This window comes from Orycteropus afer, unplaced genomic scaffold (genome assembly GCF_000298275.1).
Source record: "Orycteropus afer afer isolate SDZICR_OR568_19922 unplaced genomic scaffold, OryAfe1.0 scaffold00005, whole genome shotgun sequence".
In the NCBI taxonomy this organism is placed as follows: Eukaryota; Metazoa; Chordata; class Mammalia; order Tubulidentata; family Orycteropodidae; genus Orycteropus; species Orycteropus afer.
The window spans coordinates 21,885,927-21,901,816 of NW_006921592.1; the positions used below are offsets into that span (position 1 = coordinate 21,885,927).

Consider the following 15,890-nt stretch of genomic DNA (forward strand, 5'->3'; position numbering starts at 1 on the left):
ATTCTAAGCATTATCCATAATGGATGTCTTTTACAAGGCAGCACCTGGTCAAAATGGTTAGGCTGGCTGTTATTCAGCTTCCCGTTACTGCCTTCAGACTCTTAGAATTAGAAAACTTGAAGGATGATGCAAGCTAAGCTTAATCAACCAATGAATTAAAGTTCTGCCGACAACTCTATCATAAATTAATATAAAGTTGAAGTTTTTAAGTCATCTTGCTCTTGTTTTGTACTGTAAAAAAGGTATGTTGTTGTTGTTGTTGTTTGCCGTCGAGTCAGCCCCGACTCATAGCAACCCCTCCTTGGGTTTCCGAGGCAGTATCACTACGGAAGTAGGATTGCCCAACCTTCCTTCCAAGGAGTGGCTGGTGGGTTTGAACCGCCAGCCTTCTGGTGAGCAGTCAAGTGCCTTAGGCACTATGCTACCAGAGCTCCTAAAAAAGGTATACTCCTCTAAAATTTCATCTAGAAAAACAGGTCATTGTTGACTTGTAAATATTTGCTTTGTGACTGGTACAAACTGAATTGTGTCCCCAAAAAAAGAAATGCTGGAGTCCTGTGAATGTAAGCCTTTTGGGGAAACAGGCTTTTTCTTTGCAGATGTTATCAGTTAACAGTCATACCAGAGCAGAGTGGATCCTTCTGAATCTGAATCCTTTCTGAGCAGGCTATGAATCCTTTCATACACAGGAGGCAGACAGACACCATGTGGTAATGGACGCAGATGCACCAAGCAGCAGCAAAGGCATACCAAGGACTGCTGGGAACCACAGAAACTAGAAGAGGGACATGAAATAGTTCCTCCCTCAAAGCCTCAGAGGGAATGAGCTCAGCTGATTAACCTGATTTGGAATTCTAGCCCTCAGAACTATGAGAAAATAAGTTTCTGTTCTTTAAGGTCATACATTTTGTAATAGTTTGTTATGGAAGCTGTAGGAATCTAAGCCAATGACTTGAGTATTTCTCATGCTGAGCACTTAGGAGATGAAGTATATACTTTGCTTTTGTGCAATATAGAACTTATTTCTTGCCCCTCCTAATTAAAATGAAAATGAAGCTACAGAACAAACTATCTTCCCAACAGAAAACAGGAATTCTTTTAAGATAATGAAGCAAAACATACTTTAGGTTAGTCTATTATACAAAGCTTACTGTAAGTGGTGTTGGACAAAAGGATTTCCCCTCACCACCACAAATACATAAGCAGCCTTTCCAAGCCCTAAGAGAGGCCATAAAAGACATATGGAGAAAGGCTTGTACTACACCATTACCTATTTTGTTAAACTGAAAAAAGGCTCAAGGGTCTCTCATTAAAAAAAATACAATGGTTAGATACAAAAACTAGATGCACCACCTTCCTCCCAACCACCCATAAAACAGTTATTCAGAAAATATAAGAATCATTCCATGAGCTAAAACAGAGAATGTTTCCACTGAGACGGTGTTTTAAAGCCCCCAGAAGAGTGTCTAACACACAAGAGCTATTTTGTCAGTTGCCGCTCTCCCCACTCTGGCTCAGTGCACTGTGTCATGTGGTGATAAAGCAGTTGCAGATTCTTCATCAAACTGTATAAGGCTGACTGGGCTGGCTCGCTCACAGATGGCACAGGCCAGGAGTTCGCTGAATGTGGGGGAAGCACAGTGGCTTCAGCAGATGGACCCCTCACTCAGGTCTGAGGTCCCGATCTGCTTCGTACCAGCAAGTCTGGGTAAATCATATGGCCCCATTAAGTTTCTTCCTATAAACTAATGTTAACTGTTTAAGAGTTTTTGTGATGCTCAAATGAAGTGACTTTCAGGAAAGCTTTTGTTTTTTTTTTTTAAAAAAAAGACCTGTTCAAATGCTCTTTGGGTCCTATGTGCACTGAAAAGCAGACTTGCAGTTCCAGTGAAAGGGTGGCTGGACACAGCTTTGAAACTGGTAATTTAATAGGACTAAGACAGCGTCCCTATTCTATTTGTGGATACTAGAGACTTCATACTTCTACTCTCTGTCTTTGCATAATTGGTCTAATTGATGTAACTCAATAAAGGGATCTCTGATCCCTCTCAGCTTGCTCCCTGGGTCCATCTTGCTATTATGATGCACCATTAAAGAGGTACTCAACTTCAATATTAATATTTAACAACATTTGTGTCCTTCATTATGACTAGAGATAACTTTCAAGATGCTGAAAAGCCAGCTCTTGGGACAATATTATCTCTGAACAAACCAATGACAAATCTCATCATTGGAGACAATCATCTGAGCTTCGAAAGACAATGACAAACATACGGTTCATTTCTGGCTCAGTAAACATTTTTGGTAGACACAAAATAAAAACTAGTTTAAGTCTGAAATGTTTTGAGCGGACATATAGTTTCTGCTTGCCAAGTTAAGTCTTTGGGTAAAAGAACTTCTCTCTTCCTTCTAATTTCTTTTAAGGACGTGCTTTGGGCGGGGCTCAGGGATGGACACTCAGTTTTGCTGGCTTTCTAAAGAGGTTTCAGACATACCTATGCAACTGACATTCCTGTTACTAGGAACAGAAAACTCAAGTCAAATAGTGTAAGCTCAAAGCGATTATATATAGCTAACACAAGCCCTGGTGGTGCAGTAGTTAAGCACTGGGTTGCTTACCAAAAGGTTCACAGTTCGAACCTATCAGCCACTCTGAAGGAGAAAGATGTGGCAGTCTGCTTCTGTAAAGATTACAGCCTGAGTTGCTATGAATCAGAATTGACCCAGCAGCAGTGGTTTTGGTTTTTCATAGTTGACACAATTTGAGGTTTTATGTACAGCTTGGTATGGTGCTCAAACGAAGAAAGCAGCCAGCATCTCTCAAATCTCGAGTCTGTTTCTTCAACACTGGTTTTGTCTCAAGCATGCTCTCTGCTCAGGGTTGCATGGTGGCCCTCTTTCCAAGAAGGGTCTTTGTTCTAGTTTCACAATCCAAAGTCCTGATATGCGTTTTAGGTGGATTGGCTTAGGTCATGTGCCCACTCCAACCCACTCTCTGTGTTCTGCAGATGGAATTGCTGGCTGGTCTGCCCCAGGTCAATGCTCCACTCTGATGCTGCAATGGGAAGCTGGTGACTCAGAAGGTGTTCATCATGAACACTGGTTATGGCAAAGGGGAGAGTGGATTTGGGGAGGCAACCACACAAGTGTGCACTCCACCCTGTAAGAGATCTGCATTTCAGCACCTATAATAATAGCAGTGACTTAGTTGTTGATAATTTTTAATTTTGTATAGCTGCCAAAAGGGGCAATAAAGGTTAGCAAAGGCAGATGTGCACTGGATACTTCTATCTCTACACAAATAATTATTCTTGAGAAAGAATTATTTCATATTTTGAACTTTATCTTTCTACATGAAATTACCTAAGTCATTTACTATTCTAAGGGCCCCATATTCTAAAAGAAAGGGGAAAAAAAATGAAATGTCAAACATTTCTAAGATTAACAGAGTAAAACAGAAGAAAAAAATCATATATATTACATGAGGTGAGAATGGGGGAGTATAAGAAAAAAACCATGACAGTATAAATACATTACATAATTTATTATTTTGCACGTGAGCATGAAAGTAAGCTTCCAGTCTTAAAATCTTTTACTTAATTACAACTTCAACTAAAGAAAAATCTATAGAGAAGCCCATCTATTTTCAAAGGTGTAGATTCTTCAGCCCTTTATAAACTGTCTGGGTTGACAAGCAGAGGGAACCACACCCACCTGCACCTCACAAGGGTTTGTGAGGACAAATGTGCACAAGTGCACACACGCAGGGATCACTTCAGGACTCAACCACAGGTTACTCCCATCTCATACACAAAGGAGCACCCTGACTAGCCTGCAGGACACCTGAGATATAAGACAACCATTCACTTGGATTTAGGCACCGCATACTCAGCAACTTTAAATTGAAAGGGAAAAATGTTTAGCTACTCAATGTCCCCAACCCTTAGCCAAGCTCTGAAGAAAGCTTGATAAGAGGGGGCCAGGAGGTCAAAAAGATCTGAAATAATAAAGACAACTTGTAAGGTGGTCGGGGGAGGGAAGGAGAGAGAAACCTCAATTACTGTTCAGGGCTCAGACACAGGAGGGCACTAAAAGGAGACTTCAATCGCCCATTTTCAGCCCAGTGTAGGTAGCAAGACTGTGTGAATATGGCGAAACCATGACAGCCTTGTTTTTCCCAGTCTTGCAAGTTTTCTGCCTTTGACAGGATGGAGTCACCACTTTTCTTCTTGCTCTCTAGTGGAACATATTTGAATTCTCTTTGATGGGTTTCCACCTTACACAGGTTCTGACTTTTGCAGGTTTTACTGTAATAACAATGTCACTAATAGCAGAAACAACTGAAATGTGAGATCTTAAGGACTAAACTTACAAAATACTGATTCTCATAAAGAAAATGAGTCTTTCTTCTAAGTTGTCATTTTTTATGTCTCTATTTACTTCATATTAATAGAAACATATTATTGTGCAAAGTAGAATAACCTTCCAATTAAAATATGCACCAGTGGGTTTTCCAAATAGAAAGAACCAAATCAAACTCACTGCCATCAAGTTGATTCCGACTCAAAGTGACAGAGTAAAACTGCCCCACAGGGTTTCCACTGCTGTAATCTTTATAGAAGCAGACTGCCACATCTTTCTCCCATGGAGTGGCTGATGGGTTCAAACTGCCAACCTTTGGGCTGACAGCCAAGTGCTTTAACCACTGCACCACCAGGGCTACTTAGAACTAAACTTTCAGCAAATTAAGTAAAACATTCACCCATTTCCAACCAATATTTTGTAATAATTAAAATACATATATAAACAAACAAACAGGATTTGTAAGAATAATTTAGATTCATTACTGTCATTTATTTGTGGACCATGCACAAGAAAATTCCATAAGTACATTTTTTGTGTAATCCATTTCAGTGCTTATAATAATATAGACATCTTAATTTGGATAGATGAAATTTAGAAATATCATACTTATGGCTGTTGGTGAGCCGTCTGAAGTTGAATTACTTATTTGTAATCAGTACCCAGACAAATATCCATGTTTCTAAATTCCACACAAAAACTGGCAAAGGTGGCAGAGACTGATTAAGCAAAGAGACCTAATACAGGACATAATACTGTGTTCAAACAGAACTGGGACTGCATGAAGGAAAAGCCAATGTGAACTACAGGCTTTTACATCTGCTTTGCCTGCATAAACCTTGCTGCTTCAAGAAAGTCTCCTAAGCTTTTCACAATCTTTACTTTTTGGGGAAAGAAAAAGGATAGCACCCTTCTTTTATGGGAAGAACACGAGGCTAGTTGTCAGGAGTCCTGGGCTAAATAAACTCCTGGCTCTGCCTGAGTGACCTATTTGACCTCTGTGGATCATTCCTTGATTTAATTTGATCTAAATTATCCCTTGCTAATTTTCACATCATTGGTTCTATGACTCTCAGGAAACTATGATGACGTGGCTAGAAAGAGCACATCAGATTATACCAGTGGTTCTCAAAGTATGGTTCCTGGACCAGCAGCATCATCACCTGGGAACAAATTAGAAATGCAAAGTTTGGGACATCTCCTCCTCATCATGGAGCAGCTGTTCTACTCTGCACATGAAGTTGCTGACTCCGCAACCAATAAAAAACAACCACGGCCCAAGATCTACATAATCAGAAACTCTAGGGTGGGAGGCTGAGCAGTAATGTGTATGTTTAGAAGCCTTCCACGTAATTCTGGGGTACACTAAAATTTGAAAACCACTAGATTAAACCAAAACTCTGTTTAAAGAAAATCAAACTTCTAAACATGAGGTAAACTATATAAATCTAAGAGCTATCGTTTGACTCAGTTTATGAGACCTTATCCCTGCTGCATAAGAAAATACATGAATTCTTATTCTTGGTATAATGGGCACTGGTGGCGTTTTAACCATTCTTTGGAAATCTCGAAAAAATGAGGTCATGGAGGTAAAAACTGGGGAAATTTTACATAAGAACAGCCAATGAAATCTAGTTATACCCCTAACTAGGAAAGTTAGGATTTTAAAATTAATTTTTACTTTTCCATATTTATTTGTGAAAAAAATCATTTTCTAAGCATAAATACTTTCTTTTCAATCTTGTGACTATTATTCAGGCTTGTAACATATAATAAAAAGATGTACATCATCAATGTAAAGTATTTTAACAGTACACGGCAAGGAACTTTTTACAATGCTAACATAATAACCAGAGTTTTTGAGTTATTATGCACATCATAGTAACTATAGTTGCTTTTCATACATGACTGCCTTGGTTTGTAATTTCTAATATAAGAATCAAGAAAAGTTTATATGTGGAGGACATAATGGCTCCAAAATCTACTCTCTGAAAATAATTATAAATAATTATTTTAAATTATAATAAAATAAGTAATTATTTTCATGTAAACATATGAACAATAATTTGTAACCATAAATAATTAATAAATTATGAAATAATACTTTTCCCAGCTAAGGTATTCAGATTTTTCCTTTCTCAGGTCACCACCCACTAAGAGTGCTGGTTCAACTTTGCAATCTCTGTTTCAATTTTCCTAATCAGTTAATGAGGTATCTTTCTGGCTTTGTTTTTGTTACAGCAGAAGCTTAGTTCTTAAAAGAACTTATCAAAAGTTCTCTGGCTTATTTTATTTGAAGAAAAAGTCATTCTCACAGCAGGACAGCTTAAAAGTCAGAAAGATGGCACTACATGAAATGGCTTAAATTCATTCCAGTCAAACAGGATTCTGATAACAACATCAGCATGCCCTAAATGAATTCACGTCAATAAACCTAGTAACACAGCACAGCTCGTGAGATGTTAAAGAAGCTCAATACACAAACACACACTGAACATCACATGGTATTCTCACTTCATTTTTAAAACTTAACAAACTGTTTGATGATGGTGATGAACTTCAGGTGCATCCATGAGAGACAATTTCAAAGGAAAGACTGTCTCCAAATACTGCACATCTTTCACAATAGGTACAGATGTACTTACACCACAAAAAGAAAAAAGGAAGACTAAGTAAATCAAGCATCTTTTACAAATTTTGATCAATGTGTTCAGGTGTTGGATTTTTATAATATTCTCACAAAGCTTCTGAGAACCAAATGATCTGAGCTTGCTAAAAAGGATGACAAAATGAATGCAACATTAGATACTGTTTTTATACTTGTTTAATTTGGTAAACGTAGAATGTAACGGCTTCAAGGCAAACTCTGGATTATTTCAGTCACAACCCAACAATTAACATGATTCTGAAGAACACGCTGACCTTCAATACCTACCCACCCCACACAAACACATCTACAGAAATCCATGGACATATATACTAGTTTTCCACAACTCAGAACCACAATCGTCTAGAATTTAGAATTTATACTTCGACATTTCAAAATTATCCACTTGGTGCAGGATATAACCATAAGGAGATAAAAATCCATGCAATGATACTGAGGTTTTTCTTAAAAGTAAATTCACTATTTGATAATCCAATGCTATACAAGTGCATTGAATACCTAAAATAAAACAAGTGCCAATTTCATCATGAATTAATAACATTTATTTTCTTGAAACCAAACTGGCCCAAGTTACTTTTTGTCTTTCTGAATTAGTTCTCTAGAAACTGCTTTCTCTCATATTTCCTGTGTAATAATAACCAAGATTTCATTTCTTCTTTGCAGTTAATAAAAGATGGCAGAGGACTCAAGGTAGTTATGTTCTTGATAATTCAGAGTCAGAAAGTACTTCTTCTGGAGCAGAAGGTTCATAATCTCCTGCATTTTCAGCCAATTCAATATCTAACTCATCATTACTTTCTGCACTGTAATCAACTTCTTCAAGGAATCGAGGCTCATCTTCATCCAAAACATAAGTGGTAGGGCTGTAGCCAAAGCACACAGAACATACAAGACCTTCATTAGATTTTAAAGTTCTAAAATTAGATTATTCCACCAAACTGGATTAATTTTAATTCCAATATAAGTAATCTGAATTAACTTTCAAAATGTTATGCAAATGAACAAATTGAGCGTTCCAACAGCTAGAAGTTTCTTGTATAGACAACAAAGGGTGAAAAGCTAATTTTTAATTATATTACAAGAATGTCAATACACCTCCTACAGTTAAATAGCAACAAACACAATGAACTTTCTCATTGGTTACTACTCCTTTGAAGGATTTCATCAATTTGCAGGTTACTAAGATGTGAAGTCCCATTTTAATCACTGTAAATCAGGCAGCAGATAATTTCAATAGGCTTTATAAGAACTGTGGTTATTTTAATTGGTTCCTTAAGCAATGCACTGAAATCACTTATTGTAAGTCTATAAAATGATTATCTGCCATAAAAACAACCATATACCCCATCCCCAGAGTTTTTGTAGGTTGAAGGAAAAGGAAAACAAGTGAAGACTCCACATCCAGATTAATTACTTTCCCTTGGGACACAGAATAAGATATTTGCTTAAAAGCACTAAGTGCTTGTAAATATTTCATTAGGTAGTCGGTTTGTAATTAAGATAATCCTTCCACTAGGGTTTATAACATCTCTTCCTGTTCAAAATCACCTTATTCTGATTCTTCCCTATTTGTCAGATTTTATACACAGAAACTCATACCCTATCACATTTGATATCTTCATTTTGTGACCAAAGCTACCTTGATTTCATATAGATGCATGTTTTTTTACACCCTACCTGCTTCAGAAAAGGATTTCCTATAGCTGGTGCACCTAAAAGCTATGAAATCAGACAATGAAAAGAGAACAATAATCTGTTAAAATGAACAGAGAAGCAGATGTTACTGGTCACCTAAAATGAGAAAGTAACTGCAACTAAATATTAAATGCAGTTCAGATATTGAGCAGTTAAGGTTGAAAGGGAAAGTTAACAATGTTAATTTTCTGAAGAGGAAGCAAAACTCACCTGGAGAGAGTAATTTTTTTTTTCTAGAATTGCTTGAATCTTGCTCACGGAAGAAAAGAGAAAATATATCGCAAAAACCACCTTGATCTTACGTGGCAAACTTTCTTTTAAAAGTTCAGTGCTTGTACTATGATAGAATAGTGCTGAGTGGTGCCATAATAGCTTGGAAGGTTGTGTGAGACTCTACAAGGAACCTAACATTCACAGAAAGAATTTCACAGCTTTTATTCATGAACTCAAATATTAAACGTAGGTCTTAAAAAAAATACATTTGATTAAAAGACTGCTTGTCTTTTAAAATGACTATTAATATCTTTCTTTCGAAGTTCAGTAACTGGTTTCTCGTGTTCACCTTAGTGTTTCAGATTCTCAGAGGAGTCCCCAGGTCATTCTTAGAAGAGATGGATGACTGGCTGAAGCAAAGGAGGGGAAAAGAGAGTGGGGAAAGACAAATATTCTCCTGTCACACACTCGCTTGTTTTCTTCCTGGAGCCTGTCATAACAAGAAGACACAATACTGCATGCAAGAAAGAAGGCAGATTTGGAACCCTGTTCAATGCCATGACGGGGCAGTGCAGGGGCTGGAAACTGACTGGACTGTAGAGGCTGGCTCCGCAGAGCTGAGGCAGTGGCCAGTGTGTGACACACTCAGCAGCATCCCCCGGTCTCCCAATAGGTAGAAAGAGCACACAAAGTATGCAGTGGGTAAGCAGGTAAGCTGGCGGAAAGCACTGTTCAGGAGATCTATAAAGAGGAGAATTTCAGTCCAGAAAAAGGGACTGCCCTCAGTGAAAATGGTCCCAGAGAGCCCAGCCACTGCACTGGGGTCAGAGCAGGGATCTAGTTGTCCACAGGGAACTGAATACTAAAAAGTTCATCTCAACCAGAGGAAAAAGTTTAAAAGAAAAGCCAACCTAGTCTTATGAGCTGACAGTCAAAGAGGAAACAGGAGAGAAGTGATTTAGGAGCAATAAAGACTCCCACAATAGAGCCAAGTAAGCTCCTGGAGAGCAAGGAGACTAGAAGTGAAGCTGGTGTCAGACGCAGACGTGAATCATTAAGACAAAGAGGAGCTTGATCCGGAAGGCAAGCTCCTGGTATTTTCAAGGCTCTGGACCTTGAAAAATAGTGTGCGCCCTTCAATAGCTCAGCTGGTAGTGTGGAGGACTATAGACAGGACATGTGTGAACATCCTTAGGCTGGTGGTTTAATATAGTTCAAAGGAGGTGTCTGATGCTTTGCAAGGAGCCCTAGTGGCTCAGCTGCTAACTGAAAGGTCAGCAATTTGAACCCACCACCCTCTCCACAGGACAAAGATGTGGCTATCTGTTTTTGTAAAGATTTATGGCCTTGAAAACCCTAAGTGGCAGTTCTACTCTGTCCTACTGGGTTGCTGTGAATCGGAACCAACACGATGGCAGTGGGTTTGATTTTGGTTTAGATCTAGATAATAGTGTGGTCCTATGAGTTCTTGATCTTGGCTCATTATTCACAATACTGAATGTGACATAAACTCCAATTATCTCCTGTCATTTACCCATTCTGATGCCCAGGAGTGGACCAGTTTCACACTCTAATATTCTATTCCTGTGACCCACACTGGCCCTGATATTTGACTTCTCTGTCTCCAGATTCTAACAAAATCATGTTCCTAGCCCCAGCTTAGCTCTGGTAGCATAGTGCCTAAGGCATCTGACTGCTAATCAGAGGGCTGGCGGTTCAAACCCACCAGCCACTCCTCAGAAGGAAGGTTGGGCAATCTAATTCCGTAGTGATACCACCTTAGAAACCCAGGGAGGGGTCGCTATGAGTCGGGTCTGACTCAATGGCACATAACAACAACAGCAGCCTCAGCTTCATTAAAGTCTATCCTAGAGCTGACGTACACAGAATACATTCAGCAACTGGGATGGGGCCACCAGTACTAACTCAGGACTACTACTAAGGACTGAATACACAAAGGAGAGGAAGGAAGTCAGGGGTGGAGAGAGGATGTGCATATGTGAGTGTATCTGTATGTGACACAGAGAGAGAGAGCAATAGATCCAGGTTTAAGGGGCTTAGGGAAGACTGAGTTAAGGGGAGAGGGGACGGGCAAAGGATTACAACCTCCATCACTCCACTGAATCCACTCTTTCTAATATCATATGCAATCACTATTTTCCAGTCCATTTGTACTGGCTCTCTCTGCTACTCTTAACCATGGTGAAAATTCTGGTACCTCTGTCTTCTGGTACCTCTGCTTCGCTCCTCTCTGTCCCTTCTCAATGTTGATCCTTTGCTTCTCATTCTCTGTATCCCTCAAACACAGATGTCTCTAAAATGCTGCCTTGGCCAACAGCTCTTCTTACAACAGCTCTTCTTATATCTATGCCCTCTTTCAATGAGCTCATCTATTTTAATCTATATTCTGATAATTTCCCAATTCTCATTTCTAGCCCTGACCTCTCCCTGGAACTTCTCCTGTATGTGCATGGACATCCTAGATCCATTCACATGGCTATCCCACAAGCACCCCAAATGCAGCATGTTCACAACTGAACTCATTTTTTTCCCAATATCTTCTCATCCTCTCAATATCCATCATTCAGTAAGTCATTTGAGCCAAAATTCTCAGTAAGCAAATCCTGCCACTCTATCTCCTGACAAGCCCTTACTCCTCTGCTTAAGACATGCTTTCCACACTTTCTTCTTCTCCTAGTTAACTCTGATTTCCTTCAAAATGCAGCTCAGTCTCATCTTCAAATGTGCTTCCCTAAAGCTCCTCTCTCTAAACTCTCCCTCCACCTGCACAAAAGGTCTAACTGATCATTTATCATATGCAGTTGAAACCATCTATTTGCATGCCTGTCTACTCAGTAGTAAATCATAGGCCACTTAAGGTCAGGAACTGTGACTTATCCATCTTAGTACCTCCTGTCAGCTCCAAGAAGTGCATGATACATTACAGTCACTGAATAAATGTTTATGAACTCTTTATGAAAAATCATGAGGTTCACAAGATCATCAATTTTATATTACCCCCTACCACTCATTTGACTTTAGTGAAAAAATGTAAGGCATGAGACCAATCATAAAAATTTATCTTTACTTTTATTAATAATTCCAACATACGTTTCGAGCACTTTACAACTTACAAAGTGCCTTCAAATACATTATCTCATATGATACTCACAACAACCTTTACTTAAAAAAAAAAAAAAAAGATTTCAAGGCAATTTGCCCTATGGTTATAAAAGATTTGTTCCCTTTACATCAACAGATAAGAATTCAAATATCTTTTCATTCATAAGAAAAAAAAAAAGCTTAACAAGCATTTAATTACTTCCCATCACTATTACTTTGTTTTTCTACCACTACTTCTTTGTTTTCCTCATTTTCTTTACATATTTACTCCTTCCTTACTCCCCAAAAGCTGCCCTATCTACTCCTGCCTTTTAACATCCTTCTACTCTAGATTTTAATTCTTAGGGTAAAGGTGACTAAGTCAAAAACAATTCAATGAGAAACACTTCATTCTAAAAGAGAAGAGCATTTTAGTCCAAAAGCAAATCCTCCCCATGCTGCTCCAAGAAAAATATCAAAACCTTCACCCAAAGGGCCTTTTCACAGGATGAATGCATTGAAATCTCTGCTGTATGATGTCGTATGATGCAGAAAAGGTTTATAATTCCAACTGATTTCTAAAGAGAAGAGAAAAGATTCTGCTTCATTCAGATTCAAAAAGTTTTCTGGCCACCTTCATGTTAAACTCTTCAGCACTAAGCAAAGTTAAAACTAAAAAATGCATCGTCTCCCTCATATTTACATAATCCCACTTCCAAGAGAGCTGATTTCATATCCAGGACAGCAGAATGTTCTTCCATTCCAGGATCCATACACCCAAGGGGTAAACACAGCACTGCAAGTAGAGCAGGAAGCTCTGGGCCTGCGCTCCTCCTCCGCTACTTACCAGTGCTGTGACCCTGGGCAAGCCACTCACTGTCTCCAAGCATCAGTTTTCAACCATGTAAAGCAGAGATGCACAAATAAAAACATGAAAAATTGCCCACATTTAACAACCTTTGAATTGTTTATTGTATTTGGGTTTCTTGTGTTGAAATACCAGCTCTAGAGTAAAAGAAACATCTCTCTGTCTGCACACATACTACAAGATATTTTGCTTATCTAATTCACATGACTCCTAGATAAGCGGCAAATATAGCATCCTTTAAGTATCACAAAGTAGATTAAATTATCCATAGAAAATACAAGTAATAATTTAAGTGATTCCAGTATGCATATACACTATTAGAGTATAGAATATTTAACAAGAGAATATTTATCTAACAAAACGAAAGAAAGCTGCTAATTTACTGATATTTTTGATGGAAAAAAAGTATAACAAAGCTGCCTCTGGAAAACAGCAATTAACTAAGTCACTAAATTCCAACTGGGGAGCTCTGGTAGCATAGTGCCTAAGGCACTTGACTGTTAACCAGAAAGCTGGAGGTTCAAACTCACTGGCCACTCCTCAGAAGGAAGATGGGGCAATCTACTTCCATAGTGATACTGCCTCGGAAACCCAAGGAGGGGTCGCTGGGAGTCGGGTCCGACTCAACGGCACATAACAACAACAACAACGAATTCCAACTGACTTCGCTAATGATCTAAAGCCATTCCTATAAAAACTGTCAGTGGTAGACACATTGCCCAAATAATGCAAGAGAACTTTTAAAATGGAAAACAGTACATTTATATTTTGCATATACATTTGGAGGACATATAATTTAATGACATGAATAGTGGATTTGTGAGTTACATTTGGATCCAATTCCTGATTCTGTTAGGAATTACTGACCTTGGGTAAATTACTCTCTCTTGAGCCCGCACATATGTGTAAAAGGGTTATAAATCCACCTCTCTCTGATCAGTCTCAGTAGAACACTAAAATCTGAGATTAAAAAAACTTAACAGAAATTCATAGTGGCTATGTGTGTCAGGGGTTCCCAATACTACCACCTGGTTCAATGATTCACAGAGGAACTTAGAAGACTCAGAATATAGTCATAATCCCAGCTATGATTTGTTACAATGGAAGGCTACAAAGCAAAATCAGCAAAGAGAAAAGGTACAACAGGGCAAAGTCCAGAGGAAACTAAGGCCCAGCAAGAACATCTGCTAAAAGGCAGAGAAGACATTGGAGCTTTCAGCAGTTTCAAAGGAATGGAGAAGAATTAGAAAATTAAGAGTTCCAGGGCTGCCAGGCAACCAGAAGTTAAGAAGTCAAGTTGCCTAAAAAAAGAAAGGTGCACAGATGTGATCCTAACATTCAACAGTTTTCCCCTAAAGGCATTTGACAAATAAACTCCACAAGGCAAGAGGTTTAAAAGAAAAGCAGCAAAGTAGCAAAGCAAAAAACCAAGCAGAAGTCTCATGCTAGTGAGGAGACAACCGCCCAGAGTTCAGGGTCTGACAAAGAGGAGCAGCAAGAGGGAGACCCTGTCCCTTCCACTGTGACATCTGGAGGGCTATAACTCACAAAGGAGTTAAACAAGAGCAAAACAAGTTTCACAGATTTTGCAACCCTACCTCCACTTAGTTCAGTCCCTCAGTCCTCTCTCTAATTCCTTATCAGGGGACAGACTGAATTCTCTCTCTTCGAAGGACTATTTAAAGATTCTACTTTTTTTAAAAAAATACAAACTATCTGGCATTTTCTAAGTATCAGCAGGCATCTCAGGCAACATTATGAGAAAAAATATAGACATAGCCATTACAAACAGTTCCAGAGGTGATCCAGATATTAGAGTCAACAGACATGAACTTTAAAATAACTGTGATTACTATGTCCAAAGAAACACATGGCAAAATGAAATTTCACCATCTATTTTCTATTAAAAAAAAAAAAAAAAGACACCAAAGAAGATATTCAGATGGCCAATAAACACATGAAGAAATGTTCATGATCACTAGCCATTAGAGAGATGCAAATCAAAACAATGAGATACTATCTCATGCTAGCACTAATAGCAAAATTCAACAAGATAGAAAACAACAAATTTTAGCTGGGATGAGCTGAGATTGGAACTCACATACACTGCTGGTGGGGCTGTAAAATGATACCACTGTGAAAATTGGTATGGTGATTCCTTAAAAAGTTGGAAGTAGGAGTTACGGCAAGATGGTGGACTAGGCAGAAAGAATGCACAGACCCTCTTCAACAAAGAAATGGGAAACCAATTAACACAGACACAGAAGATAATCCTGGACCCCTGAGCCTTGAAGGGAAGGATATAGAAGTGGACTTAACCCAACTAGCAGAAGAATTTGCGTGAAAATACCAAAAAAGGAGACATATGGAGCTGCGGTCTAGCAGTGATCCTGAGCGATCCTGATGGCACAGACAGTTTGGAGATCCCCGAGTGCTGGTAGGATTTAAGAATTAACCTAAAAATCAGCCCTGCTAGCCAGGGATTGCATGGAGGACTGCTCCAGTGGCTGGGGAATAAACGGAGAAGGTGAAGAGAAAGGCAGGCTGAGCTGTGGACTTATGCTGGTCCAGAGGGCGCCGCCATTTTGAAGATCTAAAAGTGGCTTGACTATTTTGGATATTTAAAGAGACAGCGCTCTCGCAGATTTCTGGGGCTTAAGAACACGTCTGCTCTCCAGCAACCCCAAGAACCCCCCGGACCTGCAAGACTGAAAAGGTACGACATTCCTCCTGTTACTCTTATACCCCACACCCGCTTCGTGAATGGAGTGTAACCATTTCCCACTCCCACTTACCTTCTGGGCCCACAGGAATTCCATCACAGTCTGTGTGCTCAGACGGAGCCTGGGTGCCCTGCCCTGTCCTCCACCGATTTTTTTTTTTTTTTAATTTTTTTATTTTTTGCTTTCTTTTTCTGGTGATTAGTTTGCCTGTATTTGTCTGTTTTGAAACAACTATTATTATTAATATTTTTGTCCTTTT

At 38.9% G+C, this 15,890-nt stretch overlaps 1 protein-coding gene across 1 annotated transcript in view; it reads right to left on the reverse strand.

Moving 5' to 3' along the window:
• Nucleotides 1-7,715: 7,715 nt before the first annotated feature.
• Nucleotides 7,716-15,890, reverse strand: part of AGTPBP1 (ATP/GTP binding carboxypeptidase 1) — a 220,846-nt gene continuing 212,671 nt past the window's right edge. The window contains 1 exon segment of the mRNA XM_042780650.1: nucleotides 7,716-7,893. Within this exon segment, the coding sequence (XP_042636584.1) occupies nucleotides 7,716-7,893 (178 nt within the window).